Source organism: Mustela lutreola, chromosome 5 (assembly GCF_030435805.1).
Source record: "Mustela lutreola isolate mMusLut2 chromosome 5, mMusLut2.pri, whole genome shotgun sequence".
Lineage (NCBI taxonomy): Eukaryota > Metazoa > Chordata > Mammalia > Carnivora > Mustelidae > Mustela > Mustela lutreola.
The window spans coordinates 48278950-48301267 of record NC_081294.1 but is presented as its reverse complement, the minus strand read 5'-3'; the positions used below and the strand labels follow the sequence as shown (position 1 = coordinate 48301267).

The 22318-nt window shown below is 42.2% G+C and overlaps 1 protein-coding gene across 1 annotated transcript in view; it reads right to left on the bottom strand.

Moving 5' to 3' along the window:
* ITK (IL2 inducible T cell kinase) overlaps positions 1 to 22318 on the bottom strand; it is a 71093-nt gene that overhangs the window by 11848 nt on the left and 36927 nt on the right. Inside the window, exons 8-15 of the mRNA XM_059174149.1 lie at positions 17950 to 18004; positions 8075 to 8157; positions 6205 to 6338; positions 5738 to 5812; positions 3449 to 3620; positions 2906 to 3122; positions 1688 to 1752; positions 1477 to 1595 (exon numbers count right to left, since the gene is read on the bottom strand). Coding sequence (XP_059030132.1) covers positions 1477 to 1595; positions 1688 to 1752; positions 2906 to 3122; positions 3449 to 3620; positions 5738 to 5812; positions 6205 to 6338; positions 8075 to 8157; positions 17950 to 18004 — 920 coding nt within the window. The remainder of the gene's footprint in view (positions 1 to 1476; positions 1596 to 1687; positions 1753 to 2905; positions 3123 to 3448; positions 3621 to 5737; positions 5813 to 6204; positions 6339 to 8074; positions 8158 to 17949; positions 18005 to 22318) is intronic.

The window sequence follows — 22318 nt, the reverse complement described above, 5'->3', positions numbered from 1 at the left end:
TACTTGTAACCTTCTGAGATTGCTCTGGTGCAGTTTTATTTCTTCCAAGTCCATTCTTTAACTTAAATTTGAATAACAAAATCTTAGCTGGGTCTGTCAAATAGGGTTCAGAAGAACTAGAGATTTTTCTTCATTTTATTTCTTTTCAGTGTTCCAGTATTCATTGTTTATGCACCACACCCAATGCTGCATGTAATATGTGCCTTCCTTAATACCCACCACCTGGCTCACCCAGCCCCCCCACTCCACTACCCTCCAAAACCCTCAGTTTGTTTCTCAGAGTCCATAGTCTCTCATGGTTTGTCTCCCCCTCTGACTGCCCCCCAACTCACTTCTCCTCTTCTTCTCCCAACCACTTTGTTGTCGGAAGTTGGCTACTCTAAAATACTGGGGGAAAACTTCATAACTAGTTCTCTGAAGAGATTCAATTAGCTTTCCCTGGCTTCTACTCTTAAGTCAATACACTTGGCAAAAATCAAACTCCAACTCATTCCTTTCCAAAGTATAACCCTTCTTATAATCCAAATCAAAGAGTTTGTCCAGTATGTTGGACAAACAAACTGTGGCTTAGGAGGATAGGACAAATCCAGCTTTCTTTCTGCCACACCAGCATCAATTACTCTGCCTTTCATTCATGCCCATTTGTGCTTATCAGAAAGTCTAATTCCTTATCATGGGCTGCCAACTTCATTGTCTCTCACTAAGACAGTAGTATCCTTCTTTTCTTTGGACACACCAAATTTTTATACTTGCTGGGTTTTTTGGTCAGGGACACCATTCCCTGAATCTTCAAGTGAGGATGACTCTCTCATCATTCAGATCTATGCTCAATGATCACCTCCTTGGAGAGACCAGACTATGCTATTTAAAACAGACCTTCCATCCCAGTCATTTTCTATCCCATTACTGTTTTATTTTATTCATAGCACTTACTTACCACTATGTGACTTTGTCTCATGTACCTACCTATTAGTTTGTTTATATGATTGTTGTCTGTCTTCCCCTAAAATTTGCCTCCAAGAGAATAGGAATCTTTCTTATCCTACGCATCACTGCATTGTAAGCACCTAGATTAGCCCTGGCTTATAGTAGGTGCTCAATAAATTGCTGCTGAATAAATGAGTAAAATATTTATTGAGGGTTAAGTGTTGAACAAAATATGCTCCTGGTCCTTGAGGAACTCATATTCTAATCTCCTGACTCCTCCAGCTTTTGATCTTACAGAAGCTGTCACCTGAATCTGTCTCCATCCTCATTTTAACCCCCACTTGAAAGATCTCCAAGAACAAATGCAATAATGAGGGCCTCTTCAAACTTTTCAGAGCAGTTACCACACACAGACTATCAGTGGGATGCCCTCACCACCCAGTCCTGGGCAGGGAGAACTGCCTAGGTTTGACAAATAAGACAGGTGGAAATAAGACAGGTGGCTGGCAGTCCTCTATCATGCAGGTGTGGGGCCAGGATGACACTCACCAAATGACCACACATCCGACTTGCTACTATAGCGACTGAAGGAGAAGACTTCCGGGGATGCCCACTTCACTGGGAACTTGGTGCCTGTGGAACTGGTGTATTGATCATCAAGGACGAACCTGGGTAGAGAGTGGAGAAAGAATGTGTCTGAATGTTCTGGGGGCCCGTGTTCCATTCCTGAGACATTCCTGGCGCCACACGTCCATATTACCTTGTCATCCCAAAGTCAGACACCTTGATGACTTGGTTTTCTCCCACGAGGCAATTTCTGGCAGCCTGGAGTAGGGACAGGCAAACAAAAGGAAAAGGAAAACTGTTGGTGGATAATCAATGCAAGGAATCTCCTATAATCTCAGGCTTTTGTTTTTCTATGTGCTGCCGTACAAGGGTTTTACAGATGTTAATTAAGCTTCACTAGTGCCCAGAAGTGAGCTAAAAAGTTAAATGGGTAAGATACTTTATTTTATTTTATTTTAAATAGATTTTATTTACTTACTTGACAGAGATCACAAGTAGGCAGAGAGGCAGGCAGAGAGAGAGAGAGAGGAGGAAGCAGGTTCCCCGCTGAGCAGAGAGCCCGATGCGGGGCTCGATCCCTGGACCCTGGGATCATGACCTGAGCCGAAGGCAGAGGCTTAACCCACTGAGCCACCCAGGCGCCCCTGTAAGATCCTTTATTAAGATGAGTAAGTTTGGTCTTGTAGCTTCATTCTTGAGATCCTAATTAGAAGAGAAATCTGGTGCTGTCTAACCAACGATGTGCTCTAACACAACCTGATGAAATAGGCAGTGTTAACATTAGGGATGATACGAAGAAACTGTCACCCATTTGACTAAAATAAGAATGTTTTGAGGTTACTAATTCTCTTAAAACTGTTCCTCAATAGGAAGAGTACTAGTCCCGACTTAGTATCACAGAACTGCACTGGAAGAACCCTAAGTGAGAAAAGACCCCACTTTTTTCTCACAGTTGCAATGTATCTACAAATCCCAAGGGGGTATGTTAAAATGGATATCCTGAGCCCTGACCTCTGGAGATTCTGAGGATGGTTTGAGCATCACCCCAATGTGATTGTGGTAGGTTCTTGGGTAACAGTTTGAGAAAAAACTGTACTTGTCCATTTCCGTCACTTTATTAAGAGGAAGCCGAGGCCCAGGGAGGTTAAGGAGAAGCTATAAGCCTCATTTTGGAAAAATGTAAACTCAGACTCAGAGGGTACAAGTCAGAAAAAAGGCTGGGATTGGAACCCAGATCTGAGTCCTACTGGGACATCGCCTAGTGGGTGGAAGAAGGAAGAAGTGGAGAGTGGAGGGGAGGTGGTCTGTGACCTGTTATTTATCAGTGTATTCCCAGTCTGGGGAGCGCACATTTCTGTGGGACATAGCCCTCCATCCCAGACCTACAGATGTTGGCCCTGCATCCCCTTACCAGGTCTCTGTGGATAACACATGCCTCCTCCAGGTACGCCATGCCCTCGCACACGTCCAGGCACATGCCCAGCAGGGTTTCTGCAGCAAAGAGACCCCGCTGGCTGCGCAGGTAATCTGACAGGCAGCCATGCTCCATGAACTCAAACACCAGGCAGATGGGGGCCTGCTCTAGGCACACCCCATACAGCTGGACCAGTTTGGGGTGAGAGAGTTTCCTGAAGGAAAAAGGTCAGGGGTGAGATGGTCTAAACTCAGTCTCCCCAAAATGCATTCCCTCCCCCAAACAAAAACAACCTGAGGGATGGTGAAGAGTCAGATGGCATGGGTGACGGTGAATGGAGGCCAGTGTGCCTGGGGGACGAGACTGGTAAGTGGGGGGAAGGGCAAGACCATGACGGGCCTTCTAGGCCACGGTGAGGATTTTGATTTTATTTTCCATGCCACTGGAAACCATTGGGAGATTTGAGCCGCAAGGTGGCATGACATGGCGTCAAATATCCTCCCCAAGACATCTTTGCATACGCTCGTTTTGGCCACTCACATCATGACTTCAGCCTCCTCTATGAAGTCCTCTTCAGACATAGCCCCCTCTTGAATGGTTTTGATGGCCACCTTGTCCTTGTTGAGCCAGTAGCCAAGATGCACCAACCCAAACTGCCCACTGCCAATCTCCTGCACAAAAGTGAGCTCGGAGGGATGGATCACCCATTTCCCTGGAAAAGAGAGAGAGGTTTTTCCAGGAATGGCAAGCAGTAGATATGAGGTATAGGGCTACAAAGAGACTATCTGTAGCCCTACGTAGCATGTTACCTTATTGTTAATATCACCCAAAGATGGCAAATAGTGTAAGCTTTACACATAGAACTATCATAGATAGGTAAAATTATTATCTTTGTCGCCCAAATCATAACGTAGGATATGCACTTAAAACCATGAAAAATGTCTGTGGGGGGAGATTACATGAAAGGAGGAAGGAAAGTGACATTAATCAAGGTATCAAAGAGAATAAATGAAAGAGTTCTTATAATATCTCAACTATTTTCTATACCTGATTAAAAATGTTTATTGCCATTTTTCACATAGAGCGATTTCATTTGAGCTGATCATTCATTCATTCATTCATTCACTTATTCATTCATTCATTTATCCACCAAGTGCATCCACAGCACTCTGTTCTGCCATAGCAGGGGTTGGGAATAAGCATCCCAAGGGGTCTCATACAGAGGTACCACTTAGCACAATCTGGCACATGGTAGGCTCTCAAAAAATGTTCGGTAAATGAATAAAAGGAATCCAATTCTCAATTTTTACATTGACAAAATGAGTGGGTTCATAAAATAATCTCTGAGATTCCATCCAACATGGATACATTAAGAATCTACAGTTATTAGAATTACCGTATTTTCATAACGAGGCTACAGAGACATTACCCTTTCCTGGCACTTGGCCTAATACTATAAACAGCTCAATTTCTACCTCTTTGAGGCAGATTCAACAGAAAATAGTGCTGAGTTCCCGCTGTGTACCAGATATGGTGCTAGTTAGTGATGGAGAGCCCATAGCAGTGTTTCTCAAAGTCTGAATCTCTAATCACCTGTGTCAAAATCAACTAGAGCATTTGTTTAAAATGCAGACTTAAGGATTTCATGATCAGGGATTGTGTTTTGATAAGTGTTAGGTACTGTCCAGGAGCCAACATTCTTCTTTTTTTTTTTTTTTTTTGAGATTTACTTATTTATTTTTAGAAGGGAAAGGGGTAAGGGAGAAACTTAGGCAGACTCTGCGCTGAGCACAGAGCCTGATGTGGGGTTTGATCTCACGATCCTGAAATCACAACCTGAAACAAAACCAAGAGTCGGATGCTTAACTGAGGGCACCACCTAGGTGCCCCTAGGAGCCAACATTATTATTATTTTTTTAAGATTTTATTTATTTATTTGACAAACAGAGAGCACAAGTAAGCAGAGAGGCAGGCAGAGAGGGAGGGGGAAGCAGGCTCCCCGCTGAGCAGAGAGACCGATGTGGGGCTCAATCCCAGGATGCTGGGATCATGTCCTGAGCCGAAGGCAGAGGCTTTAACCCACTGGTCCACCCAGGCGCCCCAGGAGCCAGCATTACTAATAAGCATCCCAGATGACTTAGATGTACACTGGAGTCTGAGAACCACCCATCTAGGAGACCCAAAATGAAAATTACTCGAGCCTTCTCCTCGACCACAACAGTTAAGACCAGAGGATGCAAACTTAAATGCCTTTAGGCGCCAAGTAGATAATAAAAAAAATGGGAGAAGCAGTTCCAAAGGATAAGAGGGAATAAGAAGGCTTATGGCACTGGAGATGCAAGCTTTGCCTAAAGGCATTGGAAAAAAAATTAACACCATGTTATGCAGACAAACACTTCTGAACGCTTCTAACTTTCAGCCCTTGCAATGGACCATGCCGAGCAAACTAGATGATACAGAAGTTCTAGAAGATGGGTGGTGGTAATAACGGTCCTAAAGCATCGTTATCTAATATTTTTTCCTAATAGCATTTAGTAGATAGAGTGCTCTGTACGAAGTAGGTGCTCAGTAAACACTTCATTGATGAACTCTTCAGTAAGAACCAATGGACATTGATTTGACCTCGGTAAGTGTGCTCATATAGACATCTCTCTTACACACTTTATAAATATTCCTTTGTGCAGACCATCTCCGGATATACAGTGTACCTATTGTAATGGTTATTTTAAGTCTGGGGAAGAATTATGTAGGTGGAAAGTCCATTCAGAATTTGATCTTTAGGGATGTGAGTTAGTGCAAATACTTAACATCACGGAATGCATGGCTCACCGTATCTAAGTCCTGCTGTGACCGGTGCTTTCTGTCTCCAGGAACAAACTGGGTACCGGAGTCTGGTGACCAGACCTGGGTTGAGTAAAATGTGAAGGGCAGTAGTAGTTAGAGCTTGGCTGTAGCAACTGTTCAAGTTAAATCACCAGCAAAAATATAATCTAATGCAAAAGCTATTTTTATTCTGGAAAACAAATCCCAAAGCCTAGTCACTGACACTACATCCTGTCCGACAAGAGGGATAAATACAGCTGGGCAGGTGGCAAAATCCCATGAGTCTAACAACAGAATTTGATAATGGAAAATACATAGTATGATCAAATATTTGGCATCCTTTTTTATTTGGAGATTTGGTTTTTATTTATGGTCAGCTTGTCTGAGATGAAGAAACCTGGTGGGGTGTTTGTCATTTTTTTCTCCAAGTTTCCCTACGAGGGATCCCCCCAGCCTCATCCTTTAGCACTCACCTCCTCCATTATGCTGGTGATAATTGATGAGGAGAGGGATGGAGTCAAACACATACTTCTCAGCCACATAGTAACGCTTGGGGTTGTCATTTGTTTCTTTGATGTGATAGTGCTTTATACAGGGGTTGTTCTCACTGAAACAGAAGAAACATAAATGCAGTGGTTATTAATAAGCAATATTTAGGCACAAACATGTCTACCAGTATCAGACCCCTATTAAATTTATTTTTTACCCTCTCAGAAGGATGGCAGGTGTATTTTAACTTGTGTGTTCGTTTTGACAGGATGGCCCTGGGTGCTGGGGTAAGAAGGACTCGGAGGCTGCATCTAGTCCCAATTAGAGTCAGTGCCATGATGGGCTGGTGATGCTTCCTCTATAGCCATGAAGTGGGGAACGTTCTCGTGTGCGCTACATGCTTGCCTCCTCTGCTGTGTGGAGCAGACGAGAAGGGAACATTCTGGACCCTTAGCACTTATGTGACTTTACAGAGCAAAGAGTTAACTGAACAGCTCTGAATGCTCTCTTTAGAAAGGCCTGCTTGCAAGGTTGCCCCGTGGCTGGCACTTGAGAACTGGGATTTAGGAAGGGCTCTTACCACTGTCTAACTGATAAGGATGGCTGTTCCTAAATTGCTGTGGTTTATGTTCCATGCCTGCTTTGCTTCTGAGATAATGGAATTTTGCTATGTGCTAGGCAGAAGGTGCCTAGGTGACCAGTCCCCATTGAAAACCTTGAGCTCTGAGTCTCTCATGAACTTCCCTGGTAGACCCCATTTTACCCTTGTCAAAGCTTGTTGCAGGAGGCATAAAGCATGTCCTGTGTGACTCCGCAGGGAGAGGACTCTTGGAAGCTCATGTTTGCCTCCTTCTGGATTTTGCCCCATGTGTCTTCTCCCTTTGCTGCTTTTGTTTTGTCTTCTTCTGCTATAATAAATCTTAGCCTTGAGTATGACTGACTATATACTGAGTCCCATGAGTCTTTGCAGTGGATCACTGAACCTGGACATGGTCTTGGACACCCTCAGCATAGACTTTCTTTCTCATTCCTTCTCCATCCTATCTCATGGAGCTGCAGGTGACTGTCCCCATTGTCCACAGCCATGGCAGAGGCACAGCCCCTCTGTGACGTGCATTGTCTGCTTTTCCATCCCTGGGCAGCAACCTTCTTTTCCACCGGGCCCTGCTCTTGCTCCAAGTTTCTTGCTTATGCCCTTCTTCTCCAAGAAGGGATGCCTTATTTTTTCTCTTTTCCCTTAATTCTTACTGGACCTTACGCATTGACAAACTTCTTTTTTCTTACTTATTTTTTAATTAGAAGAGAATTTGAGACCTGGAGAGGCTCTTGGACATTTGTTTTACCAAGCAGGAAACTGAGGTACAGAGAGGGGAGACAAGTAGGGTCTTGAGTCAGCCGGCTGGAGCATGACGCTGGCCTGGCCACGTGAGTTGCCATCTGCTCTTTGAGCCTTGTTCTTTCCTATTATGGAAGGATCATAGTAATGCCTGCCTTCGGAACTTGTTAGGATCAGAAACAATAACATTCTGGCACATGGTAAGGACTCAGTAAATGGTAGGGAGCTTTATTAGCCACGCCAGAACTAATACCCGATCTTCTCACTTCTGTCTGAAAGTATCTTCTCTGTTAGCTGTGGGTTATATTATAAACTCATCATCTGCAGCTCAAATACTTTATTTCTTTAGAGCTCTGCACTCAGGAGTGCTAACTGAGAAGAGAACCTGGGGTCTGGACCCAGTTCTGTTACTTTCTAGCGAAACGACTTCAGCTCTGTCCTTCGCCTCCCTGACCTCGGCTTTCTCAGAGGGATCAGGGAAAGCACACCATTTCTAGTGAGCTGACTTGGCACCATACCTTACAATGGCTTTGGTGAAAACAGACACGGTGTATGTTCCCGGGGTCCTGGAATCTCGTACCATGAAGGCTCCTTCTTTGCCCTAGAATGGTTAGAAAATACAGAGGGTTAGTGATCCCAGGAAACCAGCCGCATGCTTCCAGCTCCACTGGCTTGTCTGTGAAAGGACAAAAGACAATATGTCAGCTTCACACAGAGCACACTTTCAGCAATACTGGCTACCATTTCATTTTTCATTGAACAGGTATTTCCTGAGGGTCCTATCGTGGATCAGAGACTTCTAGTGATGACGTAAGCAGGGAATGAAGACAGATAAATGGAGCTCTGTTCTTTTGGGGCTCCCCACATACCAGGCTTGTACAGATGTTACCCACCCCTCACTACAACATGCAATCTAGATTTTATATCCTCAGTTTACTGATGAGGACACTGAGTGCCACAGGGCTGAGGTGGCTTTCTCATAGTCCATAGCTAGCAGTTGGCAGACCTGGGCTTCGAACCTTGAATGTGGCCAGTGAGCAAAGCTCATGTTCCTTACACGGTTCCATAATACCGCCCCTCAACACATGTTAGAAGCCACTTCTCCATTTCTCTCCAAGGGCACAAAGCTTTCTGATCTTGAAGCTTCATCAGTTCCTTAATGGGAAAGTGTGTATTAGCTCCTTTCTCGAGTGCTGATTTTGCTGTGGCACCGTGAAGTTCCTCGTCTAATGAGGGAAGCAGAGAGAAGGGAAGGCTCCAAGAATATACTCTTCACCCCCGCCACCCCCAACAGTTTTGCCAGTGCTGATGGAAAAAGTACAAGCAAATGCATATGCCAATGTGTTCATTCCTGGTGGGAACTTTAAATATGAACTCTGTCTGGAGTACTTCATGTCTAATGCTCTGTTCCTATCCAACTGTAAATCTGTGCTGGTAATTTTTGCAAAAACTGTTATTATGATCTACTCAGCTTCAACATGGTGAGGGCCTCAGGTGAAGGCCAGCGAAACACATGAGGCTCATGTGTGTGCCACACATACTGGTAGCACACAGAGCAAAGCACATGCAATTTAGAACAATGTGAGTTGTTTCCCCAAGCTCCAAAGTGGATTGTCTACACACAATAAAAGCAAGATACACAGATGGCCATGCTAATTGTTTGACTCCTAGAATCCCAGCATTTTAAGATGTCTAACAACATCCCTGGCCTCTAGCAACTGGATGTCAGACCCTGCCAAGTGTTCCTTGGGGGACAAAATCATCCCAGTTGAGGACTATGGCTCTGGCTTAATTCTCTATACCCCTGTGTCCCACACTTTGTTGATTATCACTGTCATCTGAAGAAACTGAGACATAGAACAAGACAAACACCAAAACAACAACAGACAGTGAACCATGTTTCACCCCTTACCTACACACTTAGAATCTCTAGGACTGGCACCCTGGTTCCTGAACTTTCTAGAAGCTCAACATGTGATTCTTATAGACATCCAGCTTTGGTTGCCATTGACTCAACTGGACATGTAGCTCTTACTTACAATAGACCCGACGAGTAGTCTCTCACTCTCAAAATAGCATTAAAAGTTAGAAAGCTCATCCAGAAATATAACCTGCTACCTCTAACTTGGCCCTAAACCTACAGGGGTGTGTGTGTTGGGAGCAGGGGAGTTGGTGGGGGAGGGGGCTGGAGACAACTGGCCCTTATATCATTGTGCATTCTTGTCAAACCTATAATTTACCACATAAATGTGAAACTCCCAAAACTCTTCTTATCTCTTCTGGGATTTCAAGAATCTATTTTGAAAATCAGAGGGGGGATGGAAGGTGGGGGAATTGGATGAAGGGGGCCAAAAGGTATAAACCTCCAGTTATAAGGTAAATAAGACCTGGAAAGCGAGGTCCAGACTGATGACAATAGCTAACAGTATTGTACTTTCTATTTGAAAGTTGCTAGGAGAACAGATCTTAAACATTCTCATCACAGGAGAAAACAATCTGTAACTATGTGTAGTCATGGATATTAATGAAACTTATTATATTAATCATTTTGCTATATATAGATATCAAATTATTACATTGTACACCTTAAACTCATTACACACATATGTATATATATACTGATAAATATACATATATCTATATATTTATATACATATATACAGATAAATATACATATATGTATATATACATATGCATGTATGTATATATGTATATACATAAGTATATATACACATATATGTGTATATATACATATAAAGATGTGGATGTGTATATATACATATATGTATATATACATATGTATAAATATACATATATGTATATATGTATAAATATATACATACATATTTATCAGTCATATCTCTATTAAAACTGTGGGAGAAAAAAGAAATTTGAAGCTGAGACCTGAATCTTCAGGTCCTTCTTGCTTAGCTGTGGTCTCCCTATCCTAAGGTTGTAAATTTGGGTTCCTCTGACTGCTGCCTGAAAACAGGGCAAGAATTGAGGAAAATGCAGAAAGCTACTGGATTTCTTTTTTCTAAGACATCCTAAAACAGTCCTAATATTCTTTGTTCACATAGAATTTATTTTAATCATTTTTATTTCATGATTTCTTTTTTAAATCTAAGAAAATCCATTATAATCTTCCTGGAGGAATATAAGATCTTGAGCCTGTAGTTAGCATCCTACATTACCCACAATGTGTTCTGTGCAGAATCTTGGACATGGTGAGAGCAGATGAGTGCTAAACAGATTCTTATTTTCCGTTTCTCAGATATAAATGTAAACCATTTATCCAGTGAAATTTTAAAGACCCTTTTAACATTTGCTTACAAATCCTCCTTTAAAAACTTGATTTTTCAGGTACCTGGGTGGCTCAGTTGGTTGAGCGACTGCCTTCGGCTCAGGTCAGGATCCCAGACTTCCAGGATCGAGTCCCACATCAGGATCCCAGCTCCTTGGGGAGTCTGCTTCTCCCTCTGACCTTCTCCTCTCTCATGCTCTCTCTCACTCATTCTCTCTCAAGTAAATAAATAAAATCTTTAAAAAAGTTTTTTTTTTTTCTAAAACAAAAAAAAACCCAAAACTTGATTTTCCAAGCATTTGAATTTTTTCCCCTTTAGGGTTGGTAGCTTATTTGATTTCTAAAATAAAGGCGATCTATATGACATCAAAAATCCCAGATTAGCTCATTTGATTTTAAAATAGCTTTTGAGGGGCCCCTGGATGGCTCAGTATGTTAAGCCCTTGCCTTCGGCTGTGGTCACAGTCCCAGGGTCCTGGCATCGAGCCCCACATCGGGCTCTCTGCTCAGCAGGGAGCCTGCCTCCCCTCTCTCTCTCTGCCTGCCTCATTGTCTACTTGTGATCTCTTCTCTCTCTCTATGTCAGATAAATAAATAAAATCCTTAAAAAAATAAAATAGCTTTTGAAGCATAATTTACATACTATGAAATGCTCCCAGTTCAAACATACAATCCAATAATTTTTAGTAAACTGATAGAGTTGTGCCATTTAATCTAATTTTAGAACATTTCCATTACTCCCCAAATATACCTCTGTTTTTTGGCACCCCTGCCACACTAATATGCTTTCTATCTATCTCTATAGATTTGCCTATTCTAGACATTTCATGTAAATGAAATAATATAATAGGTGGTCTTTTGCACTGGGCTCCTTTCACTTGACATGTTGTTTACAAGATTTATCCAAGTTGTAGTGTGTATCAGTACTTTGTTCCTTTTTATGGCTGAATAACCTTCCATCATATGACCATACCACATTTTGTTTATCCGTTCATCAAGGGACAGACATTGGGCTGTTCCCACCTTGCGGCTACTGTGAAAAGTGAATCCACATCTGGCTTCTTTTGCTTGATATCACGTTTGTGATAGTCATCCCTGCGCTACATGTAGCAGAGTTTGTCTTCAGAGATTTCCCCCTTTGCCGAATACTGCAGCTTTTTCTCTTGCCTAAGTGGAATGTGATGGGTTCATCTTAAGGCAGGAAGAAACCAAACTTTAGCAGAGGAAGATTCTGTCTACAAATCTAAGTTATTCTAAAATGGGAAGAAATAAACAAACCAACAAAAAAACAAGCCTCACAACAACAATAAAACAAATGCAGATGTTTATCAAGTGTCTATAAAGAGGGGAGTGCAAACATCTATTTAATTAGGAATGTTTTATTGTTGTTCTAATTCCTCCAAAGAAGCCATTATTACTATTTTATAAAACTGTGATCAGAGTGGGGTCCAACTGTTAACAAGAGTAATCCACAGATGTGAGAAAAAGGGGAGGTGAGGTTTGCAGTCAGCTCAGCTGAGCATGGGAGGCTCAGAGCCCTTCCCCCGTCGTCGCTGCTCTAAGTAACATTCAGTGAGGTGACAGGAAACTCTGGTCTGTGGCTGAGGCAGTCTAGAGTTCTGAGGAAAGCGAGGCATCTAGAATGTGCTTTACCACCTACTTCCTGTAAGGGGCTCGCTCAGAGGAAGTCACAACCACCAAGAACACTGGAGCTTAAAGGGTATTTGCTCACATTGCCACCATGCAAAGGGGCACTGACTTGTACAATACAGCCGAAGGGGGGCCCTCATTCCCTTGGGACACTTTCAAGTTCTCAGTTTACCTTATACTAATTTACCTAGAAAAATAAAGAGGCAACAATAGGGAAAAATGTCATGGAGGTGGTGAAATATATTTGATGGGAATTATGGGGATGGGAGAATACAAGTTAACTCATATATTTCCTTACTACCGCGTGTGTGTGTGCGCGCGCGCGTGCGCGTGCGCGCATGCGTGCACGCCCATCTGTGGGTTTGTGTGTGCACGTACCCACCCTCTAGTCCAGAACCATGCCACCGACTCACACTCCGAACTTGGCCTCAGTTCACTCTTCGGTAACACAAATGTTCTTTAAATGGAATTCTTACTTTACCAGCCTGTAATTCTGTGAATTCCAGGTATTTCCTGATTAAATATATGAGCTTTGGTTTCCTCATCTATAAAATGTACAGTTGTTGGGAGAATTAAAGCACATAGAAGATTTCCTGGAATCTGCCAGAATAAGGACTGTTAGGGCTATTGTTATTATTGTCACATGCTATGTTACACCATCTGTTGGAAGTATTAATTCTACTGTTTGCCTTTATCTGAGATATGTTGACTTATTAGGAGTCTGTTGCCTTCGTTCTGCCCATATGATTTAGAGGTGAGTTTACAGAAGGTAATCTCAACACACAGGGTAGGTTACTGCACAAGCCAGACTGATAATTCATAGCCTGTCGTGTGGCATTACACTTAGGAGAATGTCACTGACACATTCCGGAGCTGGTTGTTTTCTTCTCCTGAAATAAATCCATTATTAAATCAATATCGCATCTTTAATGACATCTTTGAAATAAGATAAACCAATGCCTTGGAATTAGGCTACTGCCTGTAATTCAGGTCACCCATTGTGTGTGAGGCTGTAAGGTATGGAATACCTGCTCCCAAGGAATTTACCCTCTACCTAAATGGGTTAAGACAGAAGAGAAATTCCTGAGACCCAAGGCAGAGTGAGAACAGTACCACTGGAGAAATAATGACATTGCACCATAAGGGTTCCAAGGCCAGGCCACCACATTCCATGGCCAGGGAGAGGGAAAGCATGAGAGGCTTCTTAGAGGTGGTATTATCTGAGAAGTTGATTGGATGGTATAAGAGATGCCTTTCTGTGGTTCCCAACTGGGGTAAGTCCCAGGAGAACTGCCTGGGGGCCACGTCCAGAGCTTCTTCCTGGTGAGGGCTGGAGTTTGGAATTTGTATTTTTAAAAAGATCCCCCAGTGATGCTCCCAATCAGCCAGATTCTCTTTAAGCATGGTTGTTTTTGTTTTGTTTTGTTCTGTTTAATGATTTTATTTATTTGACAGACAGAGATCACAAGTAGAGATAGAGGCAGGTAGAGAGAGAGGAGGAAGCAGGCTCCCTGCTGAGCAGAGAGCCTGATGTGGGGCTTGATCCCAGGACCCTGAGATCATGACCTGAGCTGAAGACAGAGGCTTAACCCAGCTACCCAGGCACCCCTAAGTATGTTGTTAATGGAAAAACCCTTGTGAAGCATTTGATGTATTCTTTCATTCAATAACTATTTATTGAGCAACTGCTTTGTCATAAATCCAGTTTGGTTTTCCAGGTGCAGCAGGAAGATAAAGCCTTTACATCCTAGTGGAGCACTATGGATGGGGCCGTATGTCAGGAGGTCTAGTTAATAAAAATATATGAGTCCACCTCTTCAGGGTCCTATGCTTGTCATACAGATACTAAGCACACTCAGGAAACAATTCTGCTTTTGTTTCAAGCAGTAGACAATACAGGGACTCACTGAAGTTTGCCCTTATATTACCCAAGGAGGTGAAGTATTCGGAATAGGAGCAGGGAGGAATGTTTCAAGTGCTCCAGCAAGCAAAATGTGTTTAAGTGTCTCCAAAGTACTGCTATAAAACAGAAAACCTCTTCCACTTGTCATTCATGTGGGTTGTTTCAAGTGCTTCAGGGGTAACACTTCATGAACCAACGTGTGATTGAAAATAACACAACTGCACTCGCTCAAACATTATAATTCAAGGTTTTAATTAATTCTGCAATCCTCTCAGTTAGTTCTCATTGGTCAGGCTTTACTGTGTTATCCGATAACACAGGCTGGGGAGCTCAGAGCTGAGCCGGCTGCCCAGGCATCACAAGTTTGACTTGGAAAAAAATACAGATGCCCAGGGACTAACTCTGGAGATTCTGATTCTAGCTCTGGGGCAGGGCCCACTCGGATTCTGGATTTTAAAGAGTTTCCGGTTGATTCTAATGCATGACCTCCTGGGGATCACAGGATGTAATCTTAAGTGCTGAGCTGATGTGGAACCAAGGAGAAACCAGAATCCATCCATGACTCAGCTCAATTATTCTCCCCTCCCATGAGATGTGACTCCTTGGAATCTCGTCTGAGCTCCAAGGTCACTGAAAGCCTGCCTCACACTCATAGTTTACCTTGGATTGTCCTCTAACTCTCTAGTTTGTCTTGTTTCCCAGCAGAGTTTAAAGCTTACTGAGACCCAAAGATCCTGTCTCAAGTACCCCTAAGGGCTTCATCTTGCGCTCAGCAAAATGGTAAAGTATTCGAGTTTATAGCCAGCGATCGTAATGAAGGAAATGGTGTGCACACAGCGTAGGTGAGGTGGCCGCTAACAGAGACACAGACAGCGGCGGCCAGAACACGGGCGGCCTCTTGTGCCTCACTCCCTGGTAAGCACAGAGTCCTTTGGGAAGTCCATAAACAACTGAGCTTCCTGTCTTTATGAGAACAAGTTGCCGAAGGGCAGAACATCTCACCTTGTCCTCTAGGCTCGCTGCTTGCTAATCGACAACTTAATCAAAGAAGATGGGGTTCATTGCTACCGGTATGATTGTGGGTTTTCCTTCTCCTCACCACCTTTCCTCTTTTAGAAATTCTATTTTTGCCTTTGATAGGATGAATCAATCTGTTACCAGTTTCCCTTTCTACAAAAGTACATAGCATGATAATAATTAACTGTGTGCCTTTAAATTATTCTTTGATAACATTCATCACCCCTCCACCTTCCCATCACAGCCTTTCATTCCCTCCCTGGCATGGTCCTGGGTCCCCTTCTTTGTGGCTCATCCTTAACCACTGTGCAAATAGTGGCTATTGGGTTGGGTGACCAGCTGTCCTAGTTTGCGCAGGACTGAGCAGGGTAAGGGATTCCTGGACACAGGACTCTCAGCTGGGACCCAGGCTGACCAAGATGAGTTGGTCACCCAACCTGTATTCTGTGCAGGAAAGATCAGCAATTTAATTTAAAATTCTTTAAGATAGGGTGGGCGCCTGGGTGGCTCAGTGGTTAAAAGCCTCTGTCTTCAGCTCAGGTCATGATCCCAGCGTCCTGGGATCGAGTCCCATGTCGGGCTCTCTGCTCTGTAGGGAGCCTGCTTCCTCTTCTCTCTCTGCCTGCCTCTCTGCCTACTTGTGATCTCTGTGTGTCAAATAAATAAATAAAATGTTTTTAAAAAAAAAAAAAAAGATAGGGTGTCTGGGTGGCTCAGTCCGTTAAGCGTCTTTCTTCAGCTCAGGTCATGGTTCCAGGGTTCTGGGATGGAGCCCTGTATTGGTCCCCTTGCTCAGTGAGGAACTTGCTTCTCTCTCTCCCTCTGCCTGCTGCTCCCCCTGCTCGTTCTCTCTCTCTCTCTCCTGCTCACTCTCCCTCTTTATTAGAGATTTTATTTATTTATTTAAGTAAGTAAATAAATTTATTTAAATAAATAAATAAAAGCTCTAATAAAAATAAAAATAAAATATAATCCCTAAAGATAGGAAAACCTTAAGATCCAAACTGGAAAATGTTATATGGTGAAATGGCAGGAATAGGGTTGACATTTTGGCACAGAGAGACTAATGCTTTCATTAACTCGTACATACTGTACTGGTGTCACCAGTGAGGCTAGTGGTGGGCACAAGTCATTAGCATCGTCTGAATATCAGACTCATCTGGAGAGATTTTTCTCTGAATTGCTAATGCCTAGATCCTACCAACTAGATATTCTGATTTAATTAATCTGGGGTGGGGCTTGGGCATTGGTATTTTAAAAACATGTTTCCCAGGGGATTCTAATGTGCAAACAATCCTGAGAACAACTGCTCTAGTCACATATGCTGGTAAATTCATTGACTGCTCTGTGGAAGACCTTTTCTCAATAACTCCATGCATTTGGTTTCTCTGAAAGAGGCATAAATATGCAATTTTCAGTGCTGCTCAAAGTGCGGTCTGCGGATGGGTGCCAGTTGGCACACTGTTGCTGGTCTGCCACCACACAAAAAGAGAAATTGAGAGTAGGCATTTAGAAATTTTTTTCATAGTAATCAGAGTAATTTTATGTCTAATGAATCTAAGACTAATCTAAAACTGAACTTGCATTTTTTGTGTCTTTGCTTCTTTATTTTTTCTAGTAGTTCATTTTCATTTCTTTTATAAAATATAAGTGCGTGACAAATTAGAAATTGAAAACCGACCACAAAAAAGCGAGCCATCAACACAGATATTGGAGAGGCGCTGTCCTGGAATAACAAATGGCCTTCTGGTCCAGGCAGAGAAGGCTTGCCTTGGGTGCCGGTCACATGATGGCAGCTGCCTGGAACCCCATGTTGTGAAGGATTCCAAAGCCATACACCATGAGCAATGGTGTCATATAAGATCAGGAGCAAAGGGTAACAGCATGAGTACTGGGTAACTGTCATCACTGACTTAATCCAACACTTGTCCTGTACTCATTGAGAAACTAAGGTCCAGGAAGAAGAAACATCCCCCAGATCACCCACTGTGTTGGTGAGAGAGTACTGGGACCTGTACTTTCCCCACCGCATCCTGCTTTCTCTTTTCTCGTCCCTCTCTCCTTTTATTCTGACATCGCTGGGCAAGACCAGTCCTACTACTTATACTGCATGGTTCTTAAGAACTGGTGCATTAAAAAAAAGTTGAAACAAGGGATGTATTTCTTCTGGACACACAACCCAACCAAGTAGTATCTAAGTCACACTCACCCCTGACCTCACCAGGGAAGCAGGCAAGGCAAGCTAGCCCCAGGACTCCCTGGGGTCAGGCATCGTGGCTGGAAAGGCCACCCTACCTGTTGTCACAGTTGCATGTCAATGCCAAGACCTTGGATGCTCCCCAAGTTTCTTATCCTATTATATGCTAGTTTCTAAAAATCCCCAGAATATTTCCTCTGGACACGAAAACCACTGTAACCCAGTATGTCAGCTTACCGCACTGGCATAAACGACAGCGTGGCTGGAAAAAAGAGCACAGTTCATTTTATCTTAAGTCAAAAGATAGGTTAAGGAGACTTACTGTGTCCAAAAGAAGTTTTTCAGCTTTGTCTCGGCTGATACTCTTATTGTACCACCTAAAAGCAGGAAAAAGTCATATGTCAATGACAGTTGAATTTTTTTTATTATTTACTTGTAAAAGATAATGCTAGAAAATGACATGGTTCTTTTCTCTCTGTGCCAGTGCTTTCCAACTCAAAAACAAAGGCAGGTAATAAAATGTCTAATTGGAGGGGAACAAATGAATCAGAATTGGTAAAGTATCAATAATTTTTGAATTTGGGTTTTGGGTATATGGAGGTTCATTATGTATTCTCCTTACTTTTGTGCATTTGGAAATTTTCCGTAATAAAACTTTAGAAAACCTTCACCTTTTCCATTCTGTAAGTCAGTGGGTGGTTATAAGTAGGATGATGCTAGGACAGCTATAAAAACTGAGCACAAATTTGAAAGTTTAGTCTTGTAAGGCAATTGTGGGATTTTCCTCTTTTAGACTGGTTTTCAAGATCTTCTGCAAAGTAATTATATTATTTTTACAATTTTGAGGTCTGATAAAAAAAAAAACTACAAAATGGTAAGAAGACTATGAGGGATTTTTAGAGGTGAAGTTTTTGAATGTTGCTGATAATGCTTGAGCCACCACCTGGCTTCCTTAGCTACTGATTAGATAAGAGGGGATAGAAAGATCATCAGTTAACAATCAGTTTCAGGAAAGTATAAACCCCAGAGGAGAGAAGTTCTGGGTGGGGAAGGAACATTACTTATCAAACTTGTGTGGCTACTAGAAAGCAGCTACAAATTAGGGAATTAGTGGATGTGCCTGAGCTTTAGAACATCACGCAACTGAATGGTACTTTATACCTCGGGGGGCTCTTGTAACTTATCCAGCTGAGGGATGGCAAATACGCTTCATCTCATGTGCATGCTCTGAACAATTAGTCATAGCTGTCTAAAGCTGCACACCTGAGCTCAGTGGGTACGTGTGTCACTAAGAGTGATGTCTACCCTGAGCTCAGGAGGGGGAGGGAATGCCAGTTAGGTGCCTCCTTCATCTTGTCTGACCCTTCATTTTAAAGAATTTTTTTTTAATTTTATTTATTTGTCATAGAGAGAGAAGTGAGAGCAAGCACAGGCAGACAGAGTGGCAGGCAGAGGCAGAGGGAGAAGCAGGCTCCCCGCCAAGCAAGGAGCCCGATGCGGGACTCGATCCCAGGACGCTGGGATCATGACCTGAGCCGAAGGCAGCCGCTTAACCAACTGAGCCACCCAGGCGTCCCTGACCCTTCATTTTAAAGGAAAGAGATCTAAGATCCAGCCTCGTGAGGAAACTTGCCCGAGGTTATGCCCCCAAATCAGGGCAGGAGACCTGAAGCCAATCAATGGATATACCAAAGCATGATTATGCTCCCAGATGGTACCTTTTTGAGTTCTTATGCAGATGTCACTTGAAACTAGACAATATTAAGTTCACGGATTAAAAAAAAAATCATCATATTGGGTATCATACACACACACACACACACACACACACACAGAGTTCTAAATGTCTCGATGTTTGCTTGTGAGTCATATTATTCTCTAGTGGTGATCCCATAATCTGAAAAATGCAAACCAACAGTGTATAGAATAAATAGGGCTCACAGACAGTTTTGCTTCTATGGTCCAGTGTTTTGTTTTCTTTTGTTTATGACCTAAAATACCTTTGGGAGAAGGAATATCTTTTTTTATTTGCCCCAGGCTCCACCCCTCTCTAGTAATTTATACTCTGCTAGAATTATGAGTTTGCCCCCTCCATTATAAATGATGAGAGTCTGATTAAAAGCAAAAGCAAACAAAACTTCCCAACTTAGTGATCATTTTAAATAAATGCCTATTTTTTTTCTAAATGCATTGACTATAAAAAAAAAAAAAAGGAAAGAATTTTATTCTATTTCCTACACGTTTCATTGGTGCTCAAGTATTCTTGGAACCAATGACTCTGCCGTTAGCAGAGGGAGGGGCTACTCACACATACTTGATCAAAGCTACTTTCTGATTGAGAGACTCTCCAGAAAATGATGGCTCTTCATTACAGAGTCTGTTAGAATTTCAGCAAAGAATAACTTGACCACCTTTGAACTAAGAAGAGCTCAAATAAGTTAATGGAAGTCTTCATCAGGTAATATTCTTCAACCCTGGCATCTTACATTTGGTGAGGACTTGAACATTTTTCATCTTAAAAATTTTCAAATGTATAGAAATGTTATAAAATACTATAAAAGAACACCTATATACACTTGACCCAGATGAACTAATTTCTGACATTTTACGTGTTTGCTTTACCATTCCCTCTGAATAGACAAATGCATATATATGTTTTCCAAACCATTTGAGAATAGACTTTTACTCCTAAGTACTTCAGAATGTATTTCTAAGAAATATAATATATACTTATATAAATACAGTATCATTACCAAAATCAGGAAATTTAACATTGGTGCAATACTGTAATCTGATTTCAGACTTTATTCAAATATATCCATTATCCCAATAATGTGTTTTGACAATTTTTGGGGGGTGGGGGGAAGGGAGGAAGAGAGAGAGCAAGGTGGGGGGAAGAGGCAGAAGGAGAGGGGGAGAGAGAGAATTTTAAGCAGGCTCTATGCCTAGCATGGAGCCCAACATGTGGCTTGATCTCACAACTCTGAGATCATGACCTGAGCTGAAATCAAGAGCTGGGCACTTAACCGACTGAGCCACCCAGGTGCCCCTACTTTGTTTTTTTTTTTTAATGGCTTAAGATCCAATTCAGGATTACAAGTCTCTTTAATCAACATTCATATCCTTAGGCTCCTTCAATGTAGACCAATTTTTCAGCCTTTTGAGTCTTTTATGATATTAACATTTTTGAAGAGCACAGACCAGTTATTTTGTAGAATATGGATTTCCCTATTATTTCCTCACAATGAAGCTCAGATTATGTGTGTTTGGGCAGGAATAGCACAGAAATAATGTTGTGTCCTTCTCAGTGTGTCATATCTGGAGGCCTGGATGGTCTTGTCCTGTTATTGTTGTGAGCTTGGATAACTTGGTTAAAATGGAGGTCTACCAGATATTTCCACTCTATTACTAGTAAGTGATTTCTGAGAAGATACTTTGAAACTAGGTAAATATCAAACTTTCACCTCCCTTGTTGTGAAATTTTCATTGAAGTGTCTTGCCTGAATTAGTTGATGCTTTGAGTTACAAATGATGATTTTTATTTATTTATTTATGTTTAAATAAATTTTATCTATTTATTTATTTGACAGAGACAGTGAGAGAGAGAGAGACACCACACACAAGCAGGGGGAGCAGCAGAGGGAGAAGGAGAAGCAGGCTCTCCACTGAGCAGAGACCCCGATGCAGGGCTGGATCCCAGGACCCTAGGATGATGACCTGAGCCAAAGGCGGATGCTTAACCGACTGAGCCACCCAGGTGTCCCCAAATGGTGACTTTTTAAAGAAACTTTTTAAAAAGATTTTATTTATTTGACGGAGAGAGTGGAATCACAAGTAGGCAGAGAGGCAGGCAGAGAGAGAGAGGGGAGGAAGCAGGCTTCCTGTGGAGGAGGGAGCCTGACGCGGAGCTCGATCCCAGGATTCTGGAATCATGACCTGAGCCAAAGGCAGAGGCTTTAACCCACTGAGCCACCCAGGCGCCCCTCCAAATGGTGACTTTTAACCATGATCATTCCTTCTACATTCATTAGCTGGCAGTCTATGGTAAGAAAGAACTTTCTTGTTTATTCTTGTATTTGCTTACTTACCTGTCAAATTATCTGTTTGTTATCGATTCTTATTTTATTGTATGGATTGTAGTCCATTACCCTTGTTACTTATTTTAACACTCAAACTGTTGTATATTTGGCCAGAAGGAACAATTTTAAGCTGAATTCGTTGCCCATTCCACAAGTCCACATCATTAAAATATTTTGGGAGATGGGCAGTAGTTCTTTACTTTCTGGTGCAAGGTGTTCCAAGTTCATTCTGTACTTTCCCTGCCTTGACTCTGAATCCCCAAGCCATTTCTTCAAGAACTCTATTTCAGTGGGAAGTGCTATTTAGAAAGGAAGATCTGTGAACACAGAGGCTTCTCTGTGTTCTCTTGATGCTATTGCATCAAGACCTCCAGCCGCGGAGCTAGGGAGCATATATACATGGTGAGTACATTGTCCATTACAATTGGATTTTATTAAATACTAAGTAGTTCCATTAAAATTATATCCATATGAACTCTTCTATACATGACAACTTGAAATAGACCATACAAGCTAAGCAGATATTTAATTCCTATTTGTCTGCTATTTTGGTATTAGAAGTATTGCCTTAAAGCATGTTTTAAGTGAGTTTGCATTTGATCCAGTGTTCCA